At 54.7% G+C, this 15,170-nt stretch overlaps 1 protein-coding gene across 3 annotated transcripts in view; it reads right to left on the bottom strand.

Moving 5' to 3' along the window:
- Positions 1 to 665: 665 nt before the first annotated feature.
- The window catches only part of TSPAN14 (tetraspanin 14), a 54,282-nt gene continuing 39,777 nt past the window's right edge, over positions 666 to 15,170 (bottom strand). For all 3 annotated transcript variants that reach the window (XM_072971206.1, XM_072971208.1, XM_006211624.4), the window contains 7 exons: positions 11,695 to 11,745; positions 9,742 to 9,888; positions 8,151 to 8,321; positions 6,115 to 6,240; positions 4,960 to 5,004; positions 3,031 to 3,150; positions 666 to 2,331 (listed from right to left, as the gene is read on the bottom strand). In XM_072971206.1, the coding sequence (XP_072827307.1) occupies positions 2,260 to 2,331; positions 3,031 to 3,150; positions 4,960 to 5,004; positions 6,115 to 6,240; positions 8,151 to 8,321; positions 9,742 to 9,888; positions 11,695 to 11,745 (732 nt within the window). In that variant the 3' untranslated portion in view covers positions 666 to 2,259. The remainder of the gene's footprint in view (positions 2,332 to 3,030; positions 3,151 to 4,959; positions 5,005 to 6,114; positions 6,241 to 8,150; positions 8,322 to 9,741; positions 9,889 to 11,694; positions 11,746 to 15,170) is intronic.

Genomic DNA, 15,170 nt, shown 5'->3' on the forward strand with positions numbered 1-15,170 from the left:
TTTCTATCCAATAAACTCAGTCAGATGAGATGACTGAAAGTGGCCACAAAGTTTTGTAACCTAATTGAAAAACAAACCCAGCTCTGATAAAGTCACAGCTAGACTTCACCCTGAACTGGGCTGTGACCTGTGAAGACACAAGTGGTCCAGCCACCAGATCCACCTGAGAAGATGAGCCAGCAGAAGCCGCCCAGGAGCAATCGGCGCCCACACACCGCGTTAAGGACCGACTCCCCCACAGCAGGCTGGGTCATATGTACCTAGTGAGGGGGGCACTGCCACTCACCCCCTCCACAGATGGGCCAGTACACGTGGCTCATGCAGCAGCAGTGCCCGGATTCCAACCCAGTGTTCCCAAGCTCTTCTGCCTGAGGCCGTACAGTTAGAAGCTAAAATAATGTTTCCTCCAGGCCCATGGAGTCAAAGTTCTACCTTGTGCTCCAGCTGGGCATGACCAAGCCACAAGCCAGCTGTTCCAGTTGTAACCTCCAGACAAAGGATCACTGAAAGTGGCACACGGACTCTAAAAAGCACTCAATGAAATTTATTTCATCTACCTCCCTGTTGTGCCTAGCCACACCCGATCCCACTGGTTCCCTCGGCGGCTGAGAGAGATGCTTAATGCCCTCTTGATGTGACCCGAAACAAAAGCAATCAAAACAACAGCATTAATAGAAAGATATATTCCATAAAAGAGTTTGGCAGTCAAAGAAAAGCATCACGCTTCCTAAAAACAAGCATTCTTTTTCCTCTAGTCTACAGAGAAAATTGTAACAAAACAAAACCAACATCATCAACAAACAGCCACCAGAATACACCACACGAGCATGTACACTTGGGCAGTAAGTGAAGGTGGCACTCCACCTCTGAACGATGAGGACAGGCCAATGCAAGATCCAGAGAAGCGTTCAGAGTATCGCCCAGCCAAAGACGCACGAACGCCCCATCTACCCCCGGGGGGCTCTTCGGCACACAAGTCAGACATCGTTTCTAAGAGCAAGCCCCCAACCGCCCGGACAGGACACGGTGACCACAGATATTCCGGTCGAGGGGTGGGGGGTCATCACGAAAGTTAGCAGTGAAACATCCCAAGCCCCTAGGCAGCTGCAGGCTAGGGTCTGTGGCTCGGCACAGGGCCCAGGGGCCTGGCTCCAGGGCTTCTCTCTCCAGGGAGAGGCAAATGCCAGGCCGGCCCGCCGGCCCGTAGCACGTGGCCTGGAGAAGAGCCCTGGCCAAAGGGTTCGGGCTGGCCGTCTCTGGCTGGGGCTCCTTGGCCTTGCAGTGAGGGAGGGTCAGGATTCAAGTTCCAGGTAACGGTTTCAGTAGCACCAAGACCAGAAGACGGTGAGGCTGAGCGGGGAGGGCAGTGGGGGTGTGTGTTGAGGGTGTGTAGAGAAGAGGGGGCACATCTGTGCAGCTGGGCTATCAGGGATGAAAAGGAGAAGTTGATGGGGCTGGCTCGGGAGACACTCAAGGGAGCTGAAAGGGGTGGCTTCAGACCCAGACACTGTGTAAGGCTGTTGAGAGGAGAATGCCAGAGGAAGTGAAGACGTGGTGTGAAAACATTCTTACCCCTATAAATAAACTATTTACACACTTTAGCAAAAGGAGAGCTGTGTCCACCACCTCCTTGTGCCATCAGGGTATAATGCTGTCAAGATCGGAGGCAATTCTTACCCTGGGGGAGGAAGGGGCGGACGAGGCACTCCCGTGGCACCAACCCACGCACTGGCTCAGGCTTCCTTCAGTTGGATGTGGCTGAGCATCCCGCCAACACCCCCGGCTTGTGCACTCAGAGGGCACAGGCAGCGCCCCTGTGCTGCTGCGGGAAGTCTTGCCAAGGCCGGCTGGCCCCCCAGCCCCGCCCCACTGCCCTCCAAGCCAGCACCGATGACGTGGGTGGTGAGGAGGCCAGGGTGCAGATGCACTTGGGCCCCAGAAGGACCGGGCTGAGCCGTCCTCACAGCCTTGAGAGCTGTCTGTCCCTCAGAGTCACCTCCCCGACTTAAAGACACATCCTCTGACTCTGGGAAGACCCCAGGGTGGGGGTCTTGGTGACAGGTCTGTGCAGGTGGGGGGGGCCCTCGGTCTTCAGCACCAGCAAGTAGAAACAGAGAGGTCACATCACGCTGATACTGAAGATGGGTGCTGGCTCTGGCCGGGTGCGTCCATTTCTCTCCCTCTGGACATAAAGTTGAGGGCGGTGAAGGGCTTCGGCCTCCACAGCACGGCTCAGCTCTGCTCGGACGAAGTGGCTCCTCAGAAGTGGTGGCCTGCCTTCACCGCCTCGATGTCCGAGATCAGGGTCCTCGCCAGGAAGATGCCGAATATCTGAAAACAAAGCCAGCAGAGGTGGCAGTCAGTGTTAGGGCCCAAAGGGCGAGGAGGGGCAGAGCCTGAGGACACAAGGAGCCACAACTGCGCAGGCAGCAAAGGGGACCAACCCACAGTTAAAACAAATGAGCCCCGGGGTCGACTCTGCTGTGTCCCTAGAGCCTAGAAGGGGCAAACAGCAGTCCCCACAGAAGCAAAACAGACGTTCTGCCCTGCCTCCGGCAGGGCCACGCATGTCACATACCACGGGCTGGGACACACTTTGTAACTCGGGTGAAACCGAAAATAGCAGGGTCACCCTGACTGGTTCTGATTCCCAAAATAATAAATCTTGAATGTTTCCTGTAAACCTGGGTTCCATAATAAAAGTAAGGGTGTCCCCGATTTGGGCTGCGCTGATGTCTGAAGCTACATTCTGACCTCAGTGACCAGGATAATCATGTGGGGAGACTGATGTCCTTCTACCAGAAACAGACTCACATGAACTTGGTCACCTTAGGAATTTTGCTTTTTTCTGCCCCACTGTAAATTCTTCCTCCTGCCAGTTCCTCTCCAGGCAGACACCAGCCAGCCTGCTCACCCTGGCCTCACCGCGCCCTCCGCCACCAGCATCTTTCCACGTGTGGAATCTGGTTCACAAGGCCAGGTGCAGCCACAAGGTGGGCAAGGCAGCCACAAAGGGTGGTGGGAACAAACCTGCAGCAGTGAGATGGCGATGAAGACGCCAGCCACGATGTAGATGTTCCGCGGGAGCCAGCCCTCCAGCGCCTGGATGCAGCCTTTCGTGAAAATGGACTCGTCCCACTTGCTCTTCAGCTGCAGGGAAGCATCACAGCCGCCTGAGCCCGCGACACACAGGCGGTCCCCAACCTGGTTCCCCAGAGGGCTCCCGCTGGGGGAAGGACAAGGCTCGGGGAGAATAAGAAATCTGGGAGGCAGGCGCCGAGGACGGACAGACAAGAAAACTCTCCAGGAGAAACGCATCTACTTGCCTCGGTCTCTGCCCTTCCCTGGACAGCTTGAGTTTTATAACCTGCCTAACCAAAGGCTCCCTGGCTATGATCTTTAACTCCTTTCTGTTAGGGCCTCCACAGATTTCAAGATCAACTTGTTCAACACACCGCCACAGCCCTCATCTGGAGAAAGGGGAAGGGGTTGGAAGGCTTGGAGAAGGAAAGTGTGCCTTAAAGAGAGAAAACTGGGGGAAGAGGGTTCACTATCTTCAGAAAGAAGCAGGAGAAGAAAGGGACAGTGGCTTCTCAGACTGTGATCCCAGCCAGGCAAGCCTGGCTCTAGGAGCCAAAGCCAGCAGGAGAAGTCATAAGCGCTTTCTGATCCTGACCCCTGGCGGAGGCTCGCTAAGCATGCTGGGATGTGGCCACAGCACATACACTGCATCCCCACCCACCCCACACACAGCAATCAGCCCCGGCCCCCTCACCCATCAGCCTCTTCCATGAAACAGTAACGGAACAGTCATTCATTTTAGCAGTGTTAGGGGCTGAACTGTGTCTCCCTAAAATTTGTATGTTAAAGTCCTGGCCCCCAAGACCTCAGAATGTGACTGTATTTGGGGACAGGGTATTTAAAGAAGTAAATAAATTAAGATGAGGTCATTGGGGTGGGACCTAATCCAATATGACTGGTGTCCTTACAAGAAGAAGAGATCAGGACACCAAGAGACACAGAGGGAAGCCCATGCGAGGACACAGGGAGAAGGTACCACCTACAAGCCAAGGAGGGGGGTCCTCAGAAGGGACCCACCCTGCTGGCACCTTGATCTTGGACTTCTAGCCTCCAGAACTGTGGGAAAATAAACCTGTTACTTCAACCACACGGTCTGGGTGCTTTGTTATGTCAGACCTAGGAACTAACACGAGTGGCAACGAAATCTGTAACTGGAGAAGCTGATGCGGACACAGCATCCCTGTGAAGCGGAGGTCACTGCAGAAGAAGCCGAGGTTTCCCAAACTGGAGGGTCACATCCCTAGTGTCCTGGCCAACAGGAGAGGTGTCTGCAGGTTCCCAGAGACCCCTCCCCTTCAGAACAGCTGTTATTCACATCACTGAAGGCCACCAGAGCAAGGACTGGGGTGGGGACTCACTCCTCTTCACATCCAAATGCACACTTCCTGTGGCCTGAAGAAGGCCTAGAGGACTGGGCCCTGCTCCTGCCATGAGCCCCGTCTCACTCCTCATCGTCACCACCACCTCCATTCAGCAGCGGCAGACCACTGGACCAGCCATACGCTCCTGCAGCCCCATCCTGAACCCCTATAACAGACACCTCCTAGGACTCCAAAGAGGCTCTTAAGAACATGGTCTCTGTCCCGGAAAACTTCCGTCCGACCTCTTTCCATTAATGTAGCAACTGCTAGATTTTGTGACTGTGGTTCACAAGGCTTGAATCACAGCCATCACTGTTCCCGTGAGTCTTGCCACCCACTTGAGGAGGGTGTGTGTGCGGCGGTGCGCTCCGCCCGCCTCGCTCCCGGCTTAGGTGGCACCCGTGGGCTTAGGCTCCCCTGGCTTTCCCACTCCAGTCTGCACTTGTGCTAAATCAGGAAGTTGGACGCTAGGGAATAAGCCTAAAGAATTCAAAGTTATATGCATTGGGGCTCTCACCTGAGTCCTGACATCATAGCCACACTGTGTATTCACAACTTTTTGCTGTAAGAAAAGCAGAAGAAAAGATGAGTTATTTTTGTGCTTTTGAGAAGCCAGTGGTAGAAGGCTTCCACCAAACAGCTGTACCGACTCCATTTCAGCTCACGCCCTTCCATCACGCTGCCAACTAACGTTCCGTGTTAGGACAGGGGGTGGCAAGTCTTCTGTGTGAAGGGCTAGACAGTAAATACTTAGACTTGTCTGTGTAGCTCCTACTTAGCTCTCCTGTTGTAGCATAAACACAGCCACTGACAATATATAAATGAACGGGTATGGCTGTATTTCAAGAAAACTTTACAAACACTGAAATTTGAATTTTCACATGTCACAAAATGTTATCCTTCTTTTGATTTCTTTTCAACCATTTAAAAAATGGCTGAAACCATTCTTGGCTTGCAGGTCATTCAAAAACAGACAGCAGGCCAGATTTGGTGCACAGGTCAGAGCTGCCAACCCCTGTGCCAGAAAGGAAAAGTCGCCCTGCTAAAGATGTCACAGTCCCAGTGGGAACGTCAGCCCCCGGCTGTGGAACCTCCGCAGCCCTGAGCCTCTCCCGGGCTGGGGAACCCGCCCATGCTGCGGCGACGCCGCCGTGTCCACCAGCACCAGCCAGCGTGACTGCACGGAGAGCAGTAAGGGCTCCCCTCTGCTCGGGCTCAGTTCAGGTAAACCCTTAGCTTTCCTTCAAGGACACCCAAGAGCTCAGTTTCCAGAACCCAAGGACCTGGGTCACAGACTGGGGATGAAACAGGTAAAGAAGAAAGAACGGGAGAGAATTCTGCCCCACCCCAGATGGTGGGCTTCTCTGACTGAGTGTCTTCTCCGGCACAAGGAGACCAGGGTTCAATACAGTCACAGCATCCTGTCCAGGTCCCCCAAGGGAGAGCCCGTCTCAGGAGGCGTAACACTTTTTCTTCCTGCTTCACCCAGAACACTAGAGCCAGGGTGAGCCGTGCAAATATGTTCCCAGAATTTACACATCAAGGATTTCAGAGCTGCAAGAGCCCTGGGGTAAGCAGAGGGGGAGCCGGGCGCTCATTCCACCTGCAGAAGCGAGGCAGCCAGAGCCCTCAGGGAGGCAGGGACTGCTCTGCTCCTGGGGGACCGACTCACCGCGGGGTCCGGCACACAGCAGGAGAAGGGCACCCCACACTTCTCGCGGCTGTAGCTGGCGCCACTGCAGTTGAAATAGACGTTGAGGTCCCAATCTTCAGGGCCGTATGCCCCGCAGCACTGGTTCTGCAATCACAAAGCCAAGAGCCATTGGAGCCCGGGCTGGGGCTGTGGCTACTCGGCACAGGGCATCAGTCTTAGGGACACGAGGCTAAGTGCACCGCCGTGTACCGCACAGAGATTCAAAGCCCACCCCAGGGACCTCCCCTCACAGAGATGTGAATGAGGTGACCCAGGTGGCCTTTTAAGAAGGAAATTGCATCCTGTCTGGGCCCAACACACTGGCTGGCTCCGTGGCATCCCCTGGCCTCTGATCCACTCCCTCCTCACAGTGGAACTTTCCCTCCCTCCCCAAATGCCCACCCTCCACCTGCCAATTCCAGAGCGGGCTTCCTGCTCTCATTCCGATGTGGTCCTCTACTTCCCCTCAAGAAAACACCTCCCTGGCCCTGTGGGCAGTGTGTCTTCCTCCCCAAGAACCATCCAAGCGGGCCCCAGTCACCTTCGTGCCTCTCTACAGAAGACAGCTGTAGAACGTCTGCTCCCCAGGAAGAGTTACAACTGGGGTGATGCTGACGCAATCAGAGCTCAGCCCCGACCCGGGGTCTCCGCCCTCCCTCCCCACAACCTCCCACTATCTGGGGAAGCAGCAAAGAGAACCCCCACTTGTCTAAAAAACAAATCATAAAACCAAACACAGTGAAAGTGACACTGTGACGTCAGTGGCATTCCAACCCAAGAGCAGGTGTCACTTTTGCACTTGTCCTCACAGCTGATGTGGCGATGGCCAGAATCACAAGCCCACAACCAGGATTTCTGCCTCACTCTCCATTTCCGAGGTAAAAATCCTGTCTCCCCTACCCTTGCCCCAGCCCCCACCCCTCCATGGTTCCAGGGGCTCTAACTCTAATCTAACATTTCACCACAAGGATGCACTATAATTTACTCTGGTTAAGGTATTTTTAATGAGAGGGCAATGGAGAAAACTACAGTGTCTTGAAGGCCAGTGCAGGAAGGAACCACCCCAGCATCCTTGACACAAGCAAGCCCACGGCTACGTGGAAACAGAACCACTGCCTTGAAGGAGGCACAGCAAGGGAGGGGCGTCAGAAGAGGGAGGAATGAGGGACTTTCACAGACGAATACAGGTCGCTACTAGCACAGGAAGGGTCCCTGGTCACATAAATGGGTTTTGCTGATCCCATGATACATGCAATAAGGGTAAACAAGTTTTGGTCAATGAACAGAATGGATCAGAGTTGTTTTTAAGGCTAATTTATTTTCTTCTCAGAACCAAAGGGTTCCATATAAAAAGTTCCTGAGGAAGCCAGGTTTCCTGGCAGACCCATGCACTGGCCAGCATGGTGGGCAATGGGGTCCTTCTGGGGAACGGAGCTGATGGTGGGGGTGGCTGTGGTCCCACAGCCTCCAGGTGCAGCCTCACACAGGAGGGATGGAGACCAGATGGAGAAAAGGCCACAGCCTGGGACTGCTTAGACAAACCCCTGGGGACATATTCCAGGGAGGTTACATTCCTCTCCCTCTGAGGAAGTTCCTCCAGGCAGCTCTGCCCTCTCAGACAGGAAGGGGAAAAGGTCCCAGAGAGGAACGGACAGGAATAGCCTCAGACAGGGAGTCACGCACTCAGCTCTGCCCCTCGGCGCCCACAGCACCCAGGGAATTGCAGCCGCCTGCATGGTCAGGGTTGGAGAGATCTGGGCCCCGCAGGGGAGGGTGGCCACAGATGCAGCTGGACTACCTGCCCAAAGCAAATGGGGGAGGGCACCCTGACAGCAAGCCTGGCCCGTCAGCATCCATAAGCAGGCAAAGCTAACTTGACCAGCGGTGGAGGTGGCCCTCCCATGGCCTCCCCACTGTGGGCAGAGCTGAGGAGGGGGGCCCGTGTCCCCCCCACACACAGACTGAAGACAGGACAGCCGGGCTGTACTGGGGAGAAGGCTGGGGCTGGTACTTACAGCTTTCTGAAGGGAGTCGATGAGGTTCTGCAGGTCAATGTCGTCCCGGTAGGATCTGATGTTGCTCTCGAAGAACTCCCGGAACCGGTCCCTCACCCAGTCCTGGAAGAGGAAGGCCAGCACGGCCACGGCCAGCTCCAGGAAGAAGATGAGCACAATGGCACTGCAGAACTGCAGGGGCGACACGGGGGACGGGGGGGGTCACCCTCATCTGACCCAGAACTGCTGTCTGTCGCTGAGGGCATGGGCCGGCACCCAAGAGACCGAGCTGGGGCCCTGGGAATCCCATGTTATTAGCTGGGTACTCTGGACAACTCCACCTCATCCATAAAACCGAGATAGTCATCCCTACCCAGGTCACTGCACTGTCGGTACAAGTCAGATGAGCAAAAGTACGAGAAAGAAAGTGCCAAGACAGAGTGTCAACCATCTCCCTCCTCCAACAAGGACACCCCATCAAGGGAACGAATGGCTCTCCTACCCCAGCAGGCGATCCGCCCCTTTAGGACACACGGTCTGACCACTCTCCTCGCCCACACCACCATCCCGCTGCTAGAAATCTGTCACTCCCACTTCAGGGATAAGGAAACTGAGGCTCACCTCAGTTTATCAGTCCCTACTCGGTATGTGCATCAACTTTATAAAGACCTCTCCAGAAGCACAGCTGCCCCTGGCCACGAGAGCAGTGGAATTCTGCAAGGGCCAGTGCAGCCACAGGTCCACAGCCCCTCCCGTCGAGGCTGCCTTCCAGCCTGCAGAGCTGGTGTTATCACAGCCATCATCACCGGCCATGCAGTACACTGAGCAGTTACACCACAACCGGCAGATATCTCAAAATAAGACACGCATACATACAAACAGACACACACCCGGGGCCCTCCAGAATGGAATCTCCATTCACATAGGAGCAAGATAACCAAACACAATAATTGCAAGAGAAAAAAAATTAAAAAACAAAACAAAACAAACAATCCCCACGTGTTTGGCTTTGAAATTAAGCCCAGAAAAGAAAAGCTTGATCGAATAAATTCAACAACAACGATGATGTGTTTTCCCTACCAGGTGCTTTTTAATTTTAACTGAATGCATTTCAAAATGAACGTCTATCTAAATATAAAACTAAACTCTTAGTAACCTGAAGTTCTGCCAGGAAATTATGGATTCTGCATTGCACATCCAACAGACTCATACCCTAGAGGGGGGAAGAGGTTTCCTAACATTACCAGCAAGGTCTTTTGATCTTAGCCAGGAAGGGCAAAGGTGAGTAGCAAACAAACAACGCCTTTAGCACGTCAGAAGGAATATAAAAGGGAGCAGGCTGGCAAGCAGCCGGCTCCACCCACCAGGAGCTGAAAACCAGAGGGACCCCGGCTTCTCCAGGGATGCCGAGCTAGTTCATCATTTTCCTGAAATCTCACCTTTCGGGGGGGCAGCAGAGTGCAAAGGGCAGCCTCCTCCAGGCCACTGGCAGATCCTGGGGGAGGCCTGTAAGAGCTGCTACCCCTCCAACCAGATAAGGGCTAAGCCCGCCCAGCAGAGCGTATGTCCCTATCCCACCCCATCTCCCCCCACCACATCTGGGGCCACTCACAAAGTTGAGCAGGCAGATGTTCTCCCGCAGGGCCCCCACACAGCCAGCGAAGCCCAGTGTGAACATCACCACGCCCACCATCAGCACCAGCACCACAGGGTCGATTCCATGCATCCGGGTCACTTTGGTGAGGTCGGACAGCACGCCCTGAAAGAAGCAGAGAGAGCGGGGCAACATCAGCCTCAGAGAGTCAGGGGTGCCCGGCGGGGGCGGGGGGGAGGGGGGAGCCTGGGTTCAGAACTAAATGAGGACAGAGACCAGCCTTCTGAAGCTCAGTCATTAAAAGCCAGGCCAGAGCCTGGCCCCTGCCCGCCTGCCCCCTTAGAGGCCCCTCTGCCCAGCAGATCTTTGCCTACCTTGGCCCCCAGGTGCCCTCCTGTTCCCAGTCTCTGTCTAGGCTGTGAGCTCCTCTCAGGCAGACCCCACACTTCTTTTGTGGCCTGCAGGGTGCCAATGCCCAGGCCTGGGGTGGAGGGGGCTCTGAGGGGCCTTGTGGCCTGTGGTCAAGGCACCCTGGGGCCATGGCCTGAGCCTGGCCTCTGGTCATCTGACAGCTGACTTTGTACTCAATTCATGGAGAACCCCAGTATCCTAAGATGAAAAACAGCTTCAATATGAACACTCTTGTGAAAAACGTATCCAACCAAGGACAGATGAAGGCAGTGCTGTGTGACGAGCTTTTTGTGATGATGGAGATGTTCCATCTCTGCACTGCTCAAAATGGTAGCCACTGGTCACATGTGCTACTGAGTACCTGAAACGTGGCCTAGTAGAAATAAGAACTGAGTTTTAATTTCTATTTCATTTTAATTTAAACAGAATTAGTCACATCTGACTAATGGTACCCGAAATGGGCAGAGCAGTTCTACAGGATCCAAAGGAGGAAGGGGAAAAGAGCAGCTGGTCCAGGCACCCGGCTGGAACCGGACAGCCAGGGCAGCCAGGCCTAGGCTCAGGGCTCTGTTGGCTTGAGATGCTGCTGTTCCAGAAGTGGTCACACGGTGGCGCTATGAGTCATGGTTTGCACCAGAAGCGCGGTCACTAGGGCAAAGTGACATTGCACTGCAAGCTCTTAGAGGGGCCCAAACCCAAAGGCGGACCTTATCCAGTTCCTAAGGCCATGGCAAGAAAGCCCACAGCCTTAAGTACTCCTGCTTCCTTCTCCTGGAAGCAAGGAGAGGTTCCACTGAAGGGAGAGGGCTCTGGGCCTGGAGTCCGAGAGGAAGATGCTTTACATCCCATTGTTTCCTGCCCGGCCTCTCCGCCTCCCCAGAACCCACCCACCTGCAAAGCAAGAGGTGGCACCATGGTTCCACCCTACCCACATCCAGTCTAGGCCCTCCCTGCCGTTCCAACTGCCCTTTATCCTTCAGGACAGTAAGAGCCTGGTTTCCCCTCCTGTCTCCCACAGGCTGGGCAAGAAGGATCGCTGGCAGGTGCTAAAGACCTGCTCCGGCCCCACAGGGTGCCCTGGGGGCACATCACAGAGCCCTGCTGCCTGACTCAGGGGTCCCTTCCGTGGGCGAGAACAAGATCTCCGGGAGTCAACACAACTGTGTCCAGGGACCTGCGGGCTCCGAGGGGCACAGACAGCGTCCATTCCAGAAGGCAGCCCCAGGTCTGCCCTGGACACAACTGCAGACAAGCCCCTGGGTGACTTGGGAACAGCAGAGAGGACTCTGCTCACAGGGCCCAAAATCCCAACTAGCCCCGCCTGGATCTCTAGCAGCCACCCTACCACGGGGAAGCAGAGCCAGCCATGGGACTCCAGGGGTTTTCATTCTAAGTTCAGTAACTTCCATGAGCCGGCTCTGTAAAGATTAATGACTACCAATCATTACCCTGCACGAGAGATGCTCGTCAGGGAGGCGTATGCAGGAAGGGATAATTAATGCTGAACAAACTTGGCTTGGGCTGACTGATGCTCAGGGTCCTAGTGACGGTCACACCTACCTTTTCGCTCCATGCCCAAAGTCCGACTCCGAGGAAGACAACTCCAGCCAACTGAGTGGGGGCAGGGGGAAAAGAGAAACAAATTTAGGTCAGAAACCAGCTCCATGACGTGCTTCTTAAAGGAGCATCCACACTGCTAGTCGGATGCTGTTCCTGGCTCATGTCCAGACTCGGTGGAGCCAGGCCAAGGCGGCCCCTTGGCCTCTGCTAGAGGACAGGGACTCTACACCAGAACAAAGGACAGTGAGCGTCTTCAGAGAGCCCACACCTACCTTCCCTGACTGCGGGGCCAAAGTCCCTCAACCCTGGCTGACCCCATGCTCCAGAGAGCAGAGACAAAGATCCCGGAACAGACTGTCCAGGACAGATTACGGAGTTAGAGATATCAGGCCACGTCCCATTTCTCCCCCTTTCCACAAACCCCCCTACTTATTTCAATGCACTACCTGGCGTGTGAGAAACATCGCCCCTGGTGACTGACGGCCGCTCAGGTGCCTTTCCCGCATAGGACAGGGCACCCCTACTGCCGCCTGCCTCAGGCCTCCAGTCCTGGAGACAGACTCCAGGCACGGACAAGAGGCTGCCCAGGTCATTTGCTGACCAGGCTGAGCCCCCTCCCCTTGGTACCTACACTCTGCACGGGGCCCACCTGGGCTGGGGAAAGCTGGGTCATGTTACTGAACTAAAAAAGGCGGGCACTGAGCCATGCGTTCACCCCAGAAAAGTAGTGCCCCCCAGCCCTGACCTCTCGCCTGCAGGAAACCACTGGGGCTGCCTCATGTGCACCATGACAAAAGGGGGTCCCCCAAATACACCTCAAAGGTCCCTACACCAAGGAGGATTTTCTCTTACAAAATAAACATCTCGTGGTCTCTGCAAATTAAGCAGCCTCTTGTTTTTCTGCTTCACTGCTTTATACGCTTCTGGCATTTTCGCTGCCATCCATCAGTACCTCATAATAAGCAACAGGGCCTAGAGACTCTGTGACTGCAACTTTTCAGTGTAGCCTCCAGCCTCAGGACACTCCGACCTACTGGAGCCACTGCGAGGCCCGGGAGGCTGGAGCGGGAAGGAATGGCCTTCGAAGAAAGCCCCAGGGGCTTCCCAACCTCCTCTGGATCCCAGACCACTTTCAGAAAATGTGCACATGCCCAGTATTTTGGGAGGAATTTCTGAGGGTTCACAGACTCCTCTGTGGACCCCAAGTGAAGGAGCCCTGCCAGGACCTGATCCCCCTACTTTATAAAGGAGAGCAGGGGCCGAGGAGCCAAGACCAAAACTCTGAAACCAAGCCCCCTGCTGAGTTGATGGCTAATCTCCCTATCCAAAACTTTATTCCCTTTCTTGTCCTGCCCCCCATTCCCCTCAGGACTGAGGAATGTCAAAGAAAAGAGGGGGCTGAAACTGAGCAGGGCCCTGTGGGGCCTTCCTGCATACAAGCCCCTCATGTTCCCTGCTTCTTGTTGGCCACCCCCAAGTTCCAAAGAGCAGACTCCTGCAGTTAATGATTAGAACAAGAGTCACAGGATTCCTAGTTCCTCTGGAAGGGACTGACTGACTGATTTACTTGTTCATGATAAGACAATCTTGTTAATTCAGAAGAGATTTAGATAACAATCTATCTTTAGGCTGTTCTGCAGAAACTAACACCGCTACCCAGTTGAGGATGGTGATCTGACCACAAGCCCATAGACCCCAGACTGGCTGGAACCAGAAGGTGGATAATTAAGATTCCTGAAACATCTCCCTGTTACCTCACTGCTAACCAATCTGAACAAAGTCCATGAGCTGATCACCTATCTTGCAACCTTCACCCCGGTCCTTGCCCTTAAAAACCTTTCTCTGAAAGCCATCAGGAAGTTGGAGTCTTTCGAGCATGAGCTGCCTGTTCTCCGCACTGGGCATCCTGCAGTAAACCCAGTACTTTCCTTCACCACCACCCGGTATCAGCACATTGGCTTTGCTGTGCATCAGGTGAGCAGACCACGTTGGGTTCAGCAGCGAGGGAGAAGGGCCAGATCCCAAGTCTCTGTTTAGTTCATTCATTTACTCACTCGTGCATTCATTCAACAGACAATGACTAAGTGCCAGGAACCATCTCAAACACTGGAGACAGCACTGCGCTGACGAGGGCAAAGATTCCTCTGCGGCTGGAACTCAGGCTCTATGGAGCTGACATGCGGTCCTTTCCACCACACCGAGCTGATTTCCCACTTTTCAGTCTTCCCATTGGATGAACCAGCTCACGAAGGGCTCAGGCTTTCCTGATGAGGTGCACAACCTCTTCCCTCCCCTCCCCGAATGTCTGACCCTGCACAGTAAGCAAGCACGAAGGTGACCAGTCACTGTCCACTCAATCCTGGAGAGGTCTCTCCCCACCATTCCTCAAGGTCCCCAATGACTCACTTCCCACTTGTCACGCTTGACAGCTCTTTCCCTCCAACTCCACGTTCAACATACCAGGACCCTCTGTCAGTCCTACCTTCTAAACACACAGTGTTCACTCTCTGCTCCCACCTGTCCATGCTTCGTCCCTGCAGGGGCTTCCTCACCATCACCCCATAGGTTCCCCAAGCAACTCAAACAATACTTTAAAAATCCAGATCAGATCACTCCCCTCCTCAAAATGCTCCACTGACTTCCTTTTCCCTTAGAATACAATTCAAACTCCCTGCCGCAGCCCACAGGCTGTGGACACATCTCTGACGTCACCTCCCACCCGTCTCCCCAGTCCCAGTCCTACTCTCCGGGCCACCCTGGCATTGTTACTATTTCTTGAACTCACCAAACTCATCCTGCCCTAGAGCTGTGACGTGATTCCCTTGGCCGAGGATGTTCTTCCTCCGGATCCCTTCCTGGCCTCCTCCCTCACTTCATTCAGGCCTCTTCAAGTTTCACCTCCTCAAATACAGCTCCCTTTGCCATCCTATGTGGACCGTGCCCCAAGCATCACTCCCGACCCCCTTCCCTGCATGACCTTCTTCACGGCACTTATCCAAGACTGGAGCTGCCCATCTGTCTGCTGTGTATCCTTCCCCACTTAAGCCCTCTAAGGGCAGAGATGTTTTTCATTTTGCTCAGGGTTGTGTCCTAAGAGCCTGGAGGACTTGGCCACGGTAGGTACAGAGTAGGGGTGAATGAGTGAGACCCCAGGGCTCCGAGACCAGGACAGGCCTTGCCTGTGGTCCTTCCCACTCTCCTCCCAGGACTACCTGAGTCCAAGTGCATTCAGAGCAGATGAGGGCCAAGCAAAAGCCCAGCCTAACCCAGATCCAGGGTCACGCCCCACACAGCGGGGATGGGATCAGAGCAGAACAGGGCTTAGAGACTGCCTCACCCGCCGCCCCCAACACAGGGCCTCCAACAAGCACTCCAGCCCCGGCCCAAGCACTTCCCATGACAGACCACCCACCAGCTGGTGCCACATGGGACAGTGAGGAAGGTCTGCCCCTCCGAAACCCCTCACTGAAGACAGT

Source organism: Vicugna pacos, chromosome 11 (assembly GCF_048564905.1).
Source record: "Vicugna pacos chromosome 11, VicPac4, whole genome shotgun sequence".
In the NCBI taxonomy this organism is placed as follows: Eukaryota; Metazoa; Chordata; class Mammalia; order Artiodactyla; family Camelidae; genus Vicugna; species Vicugna pacos.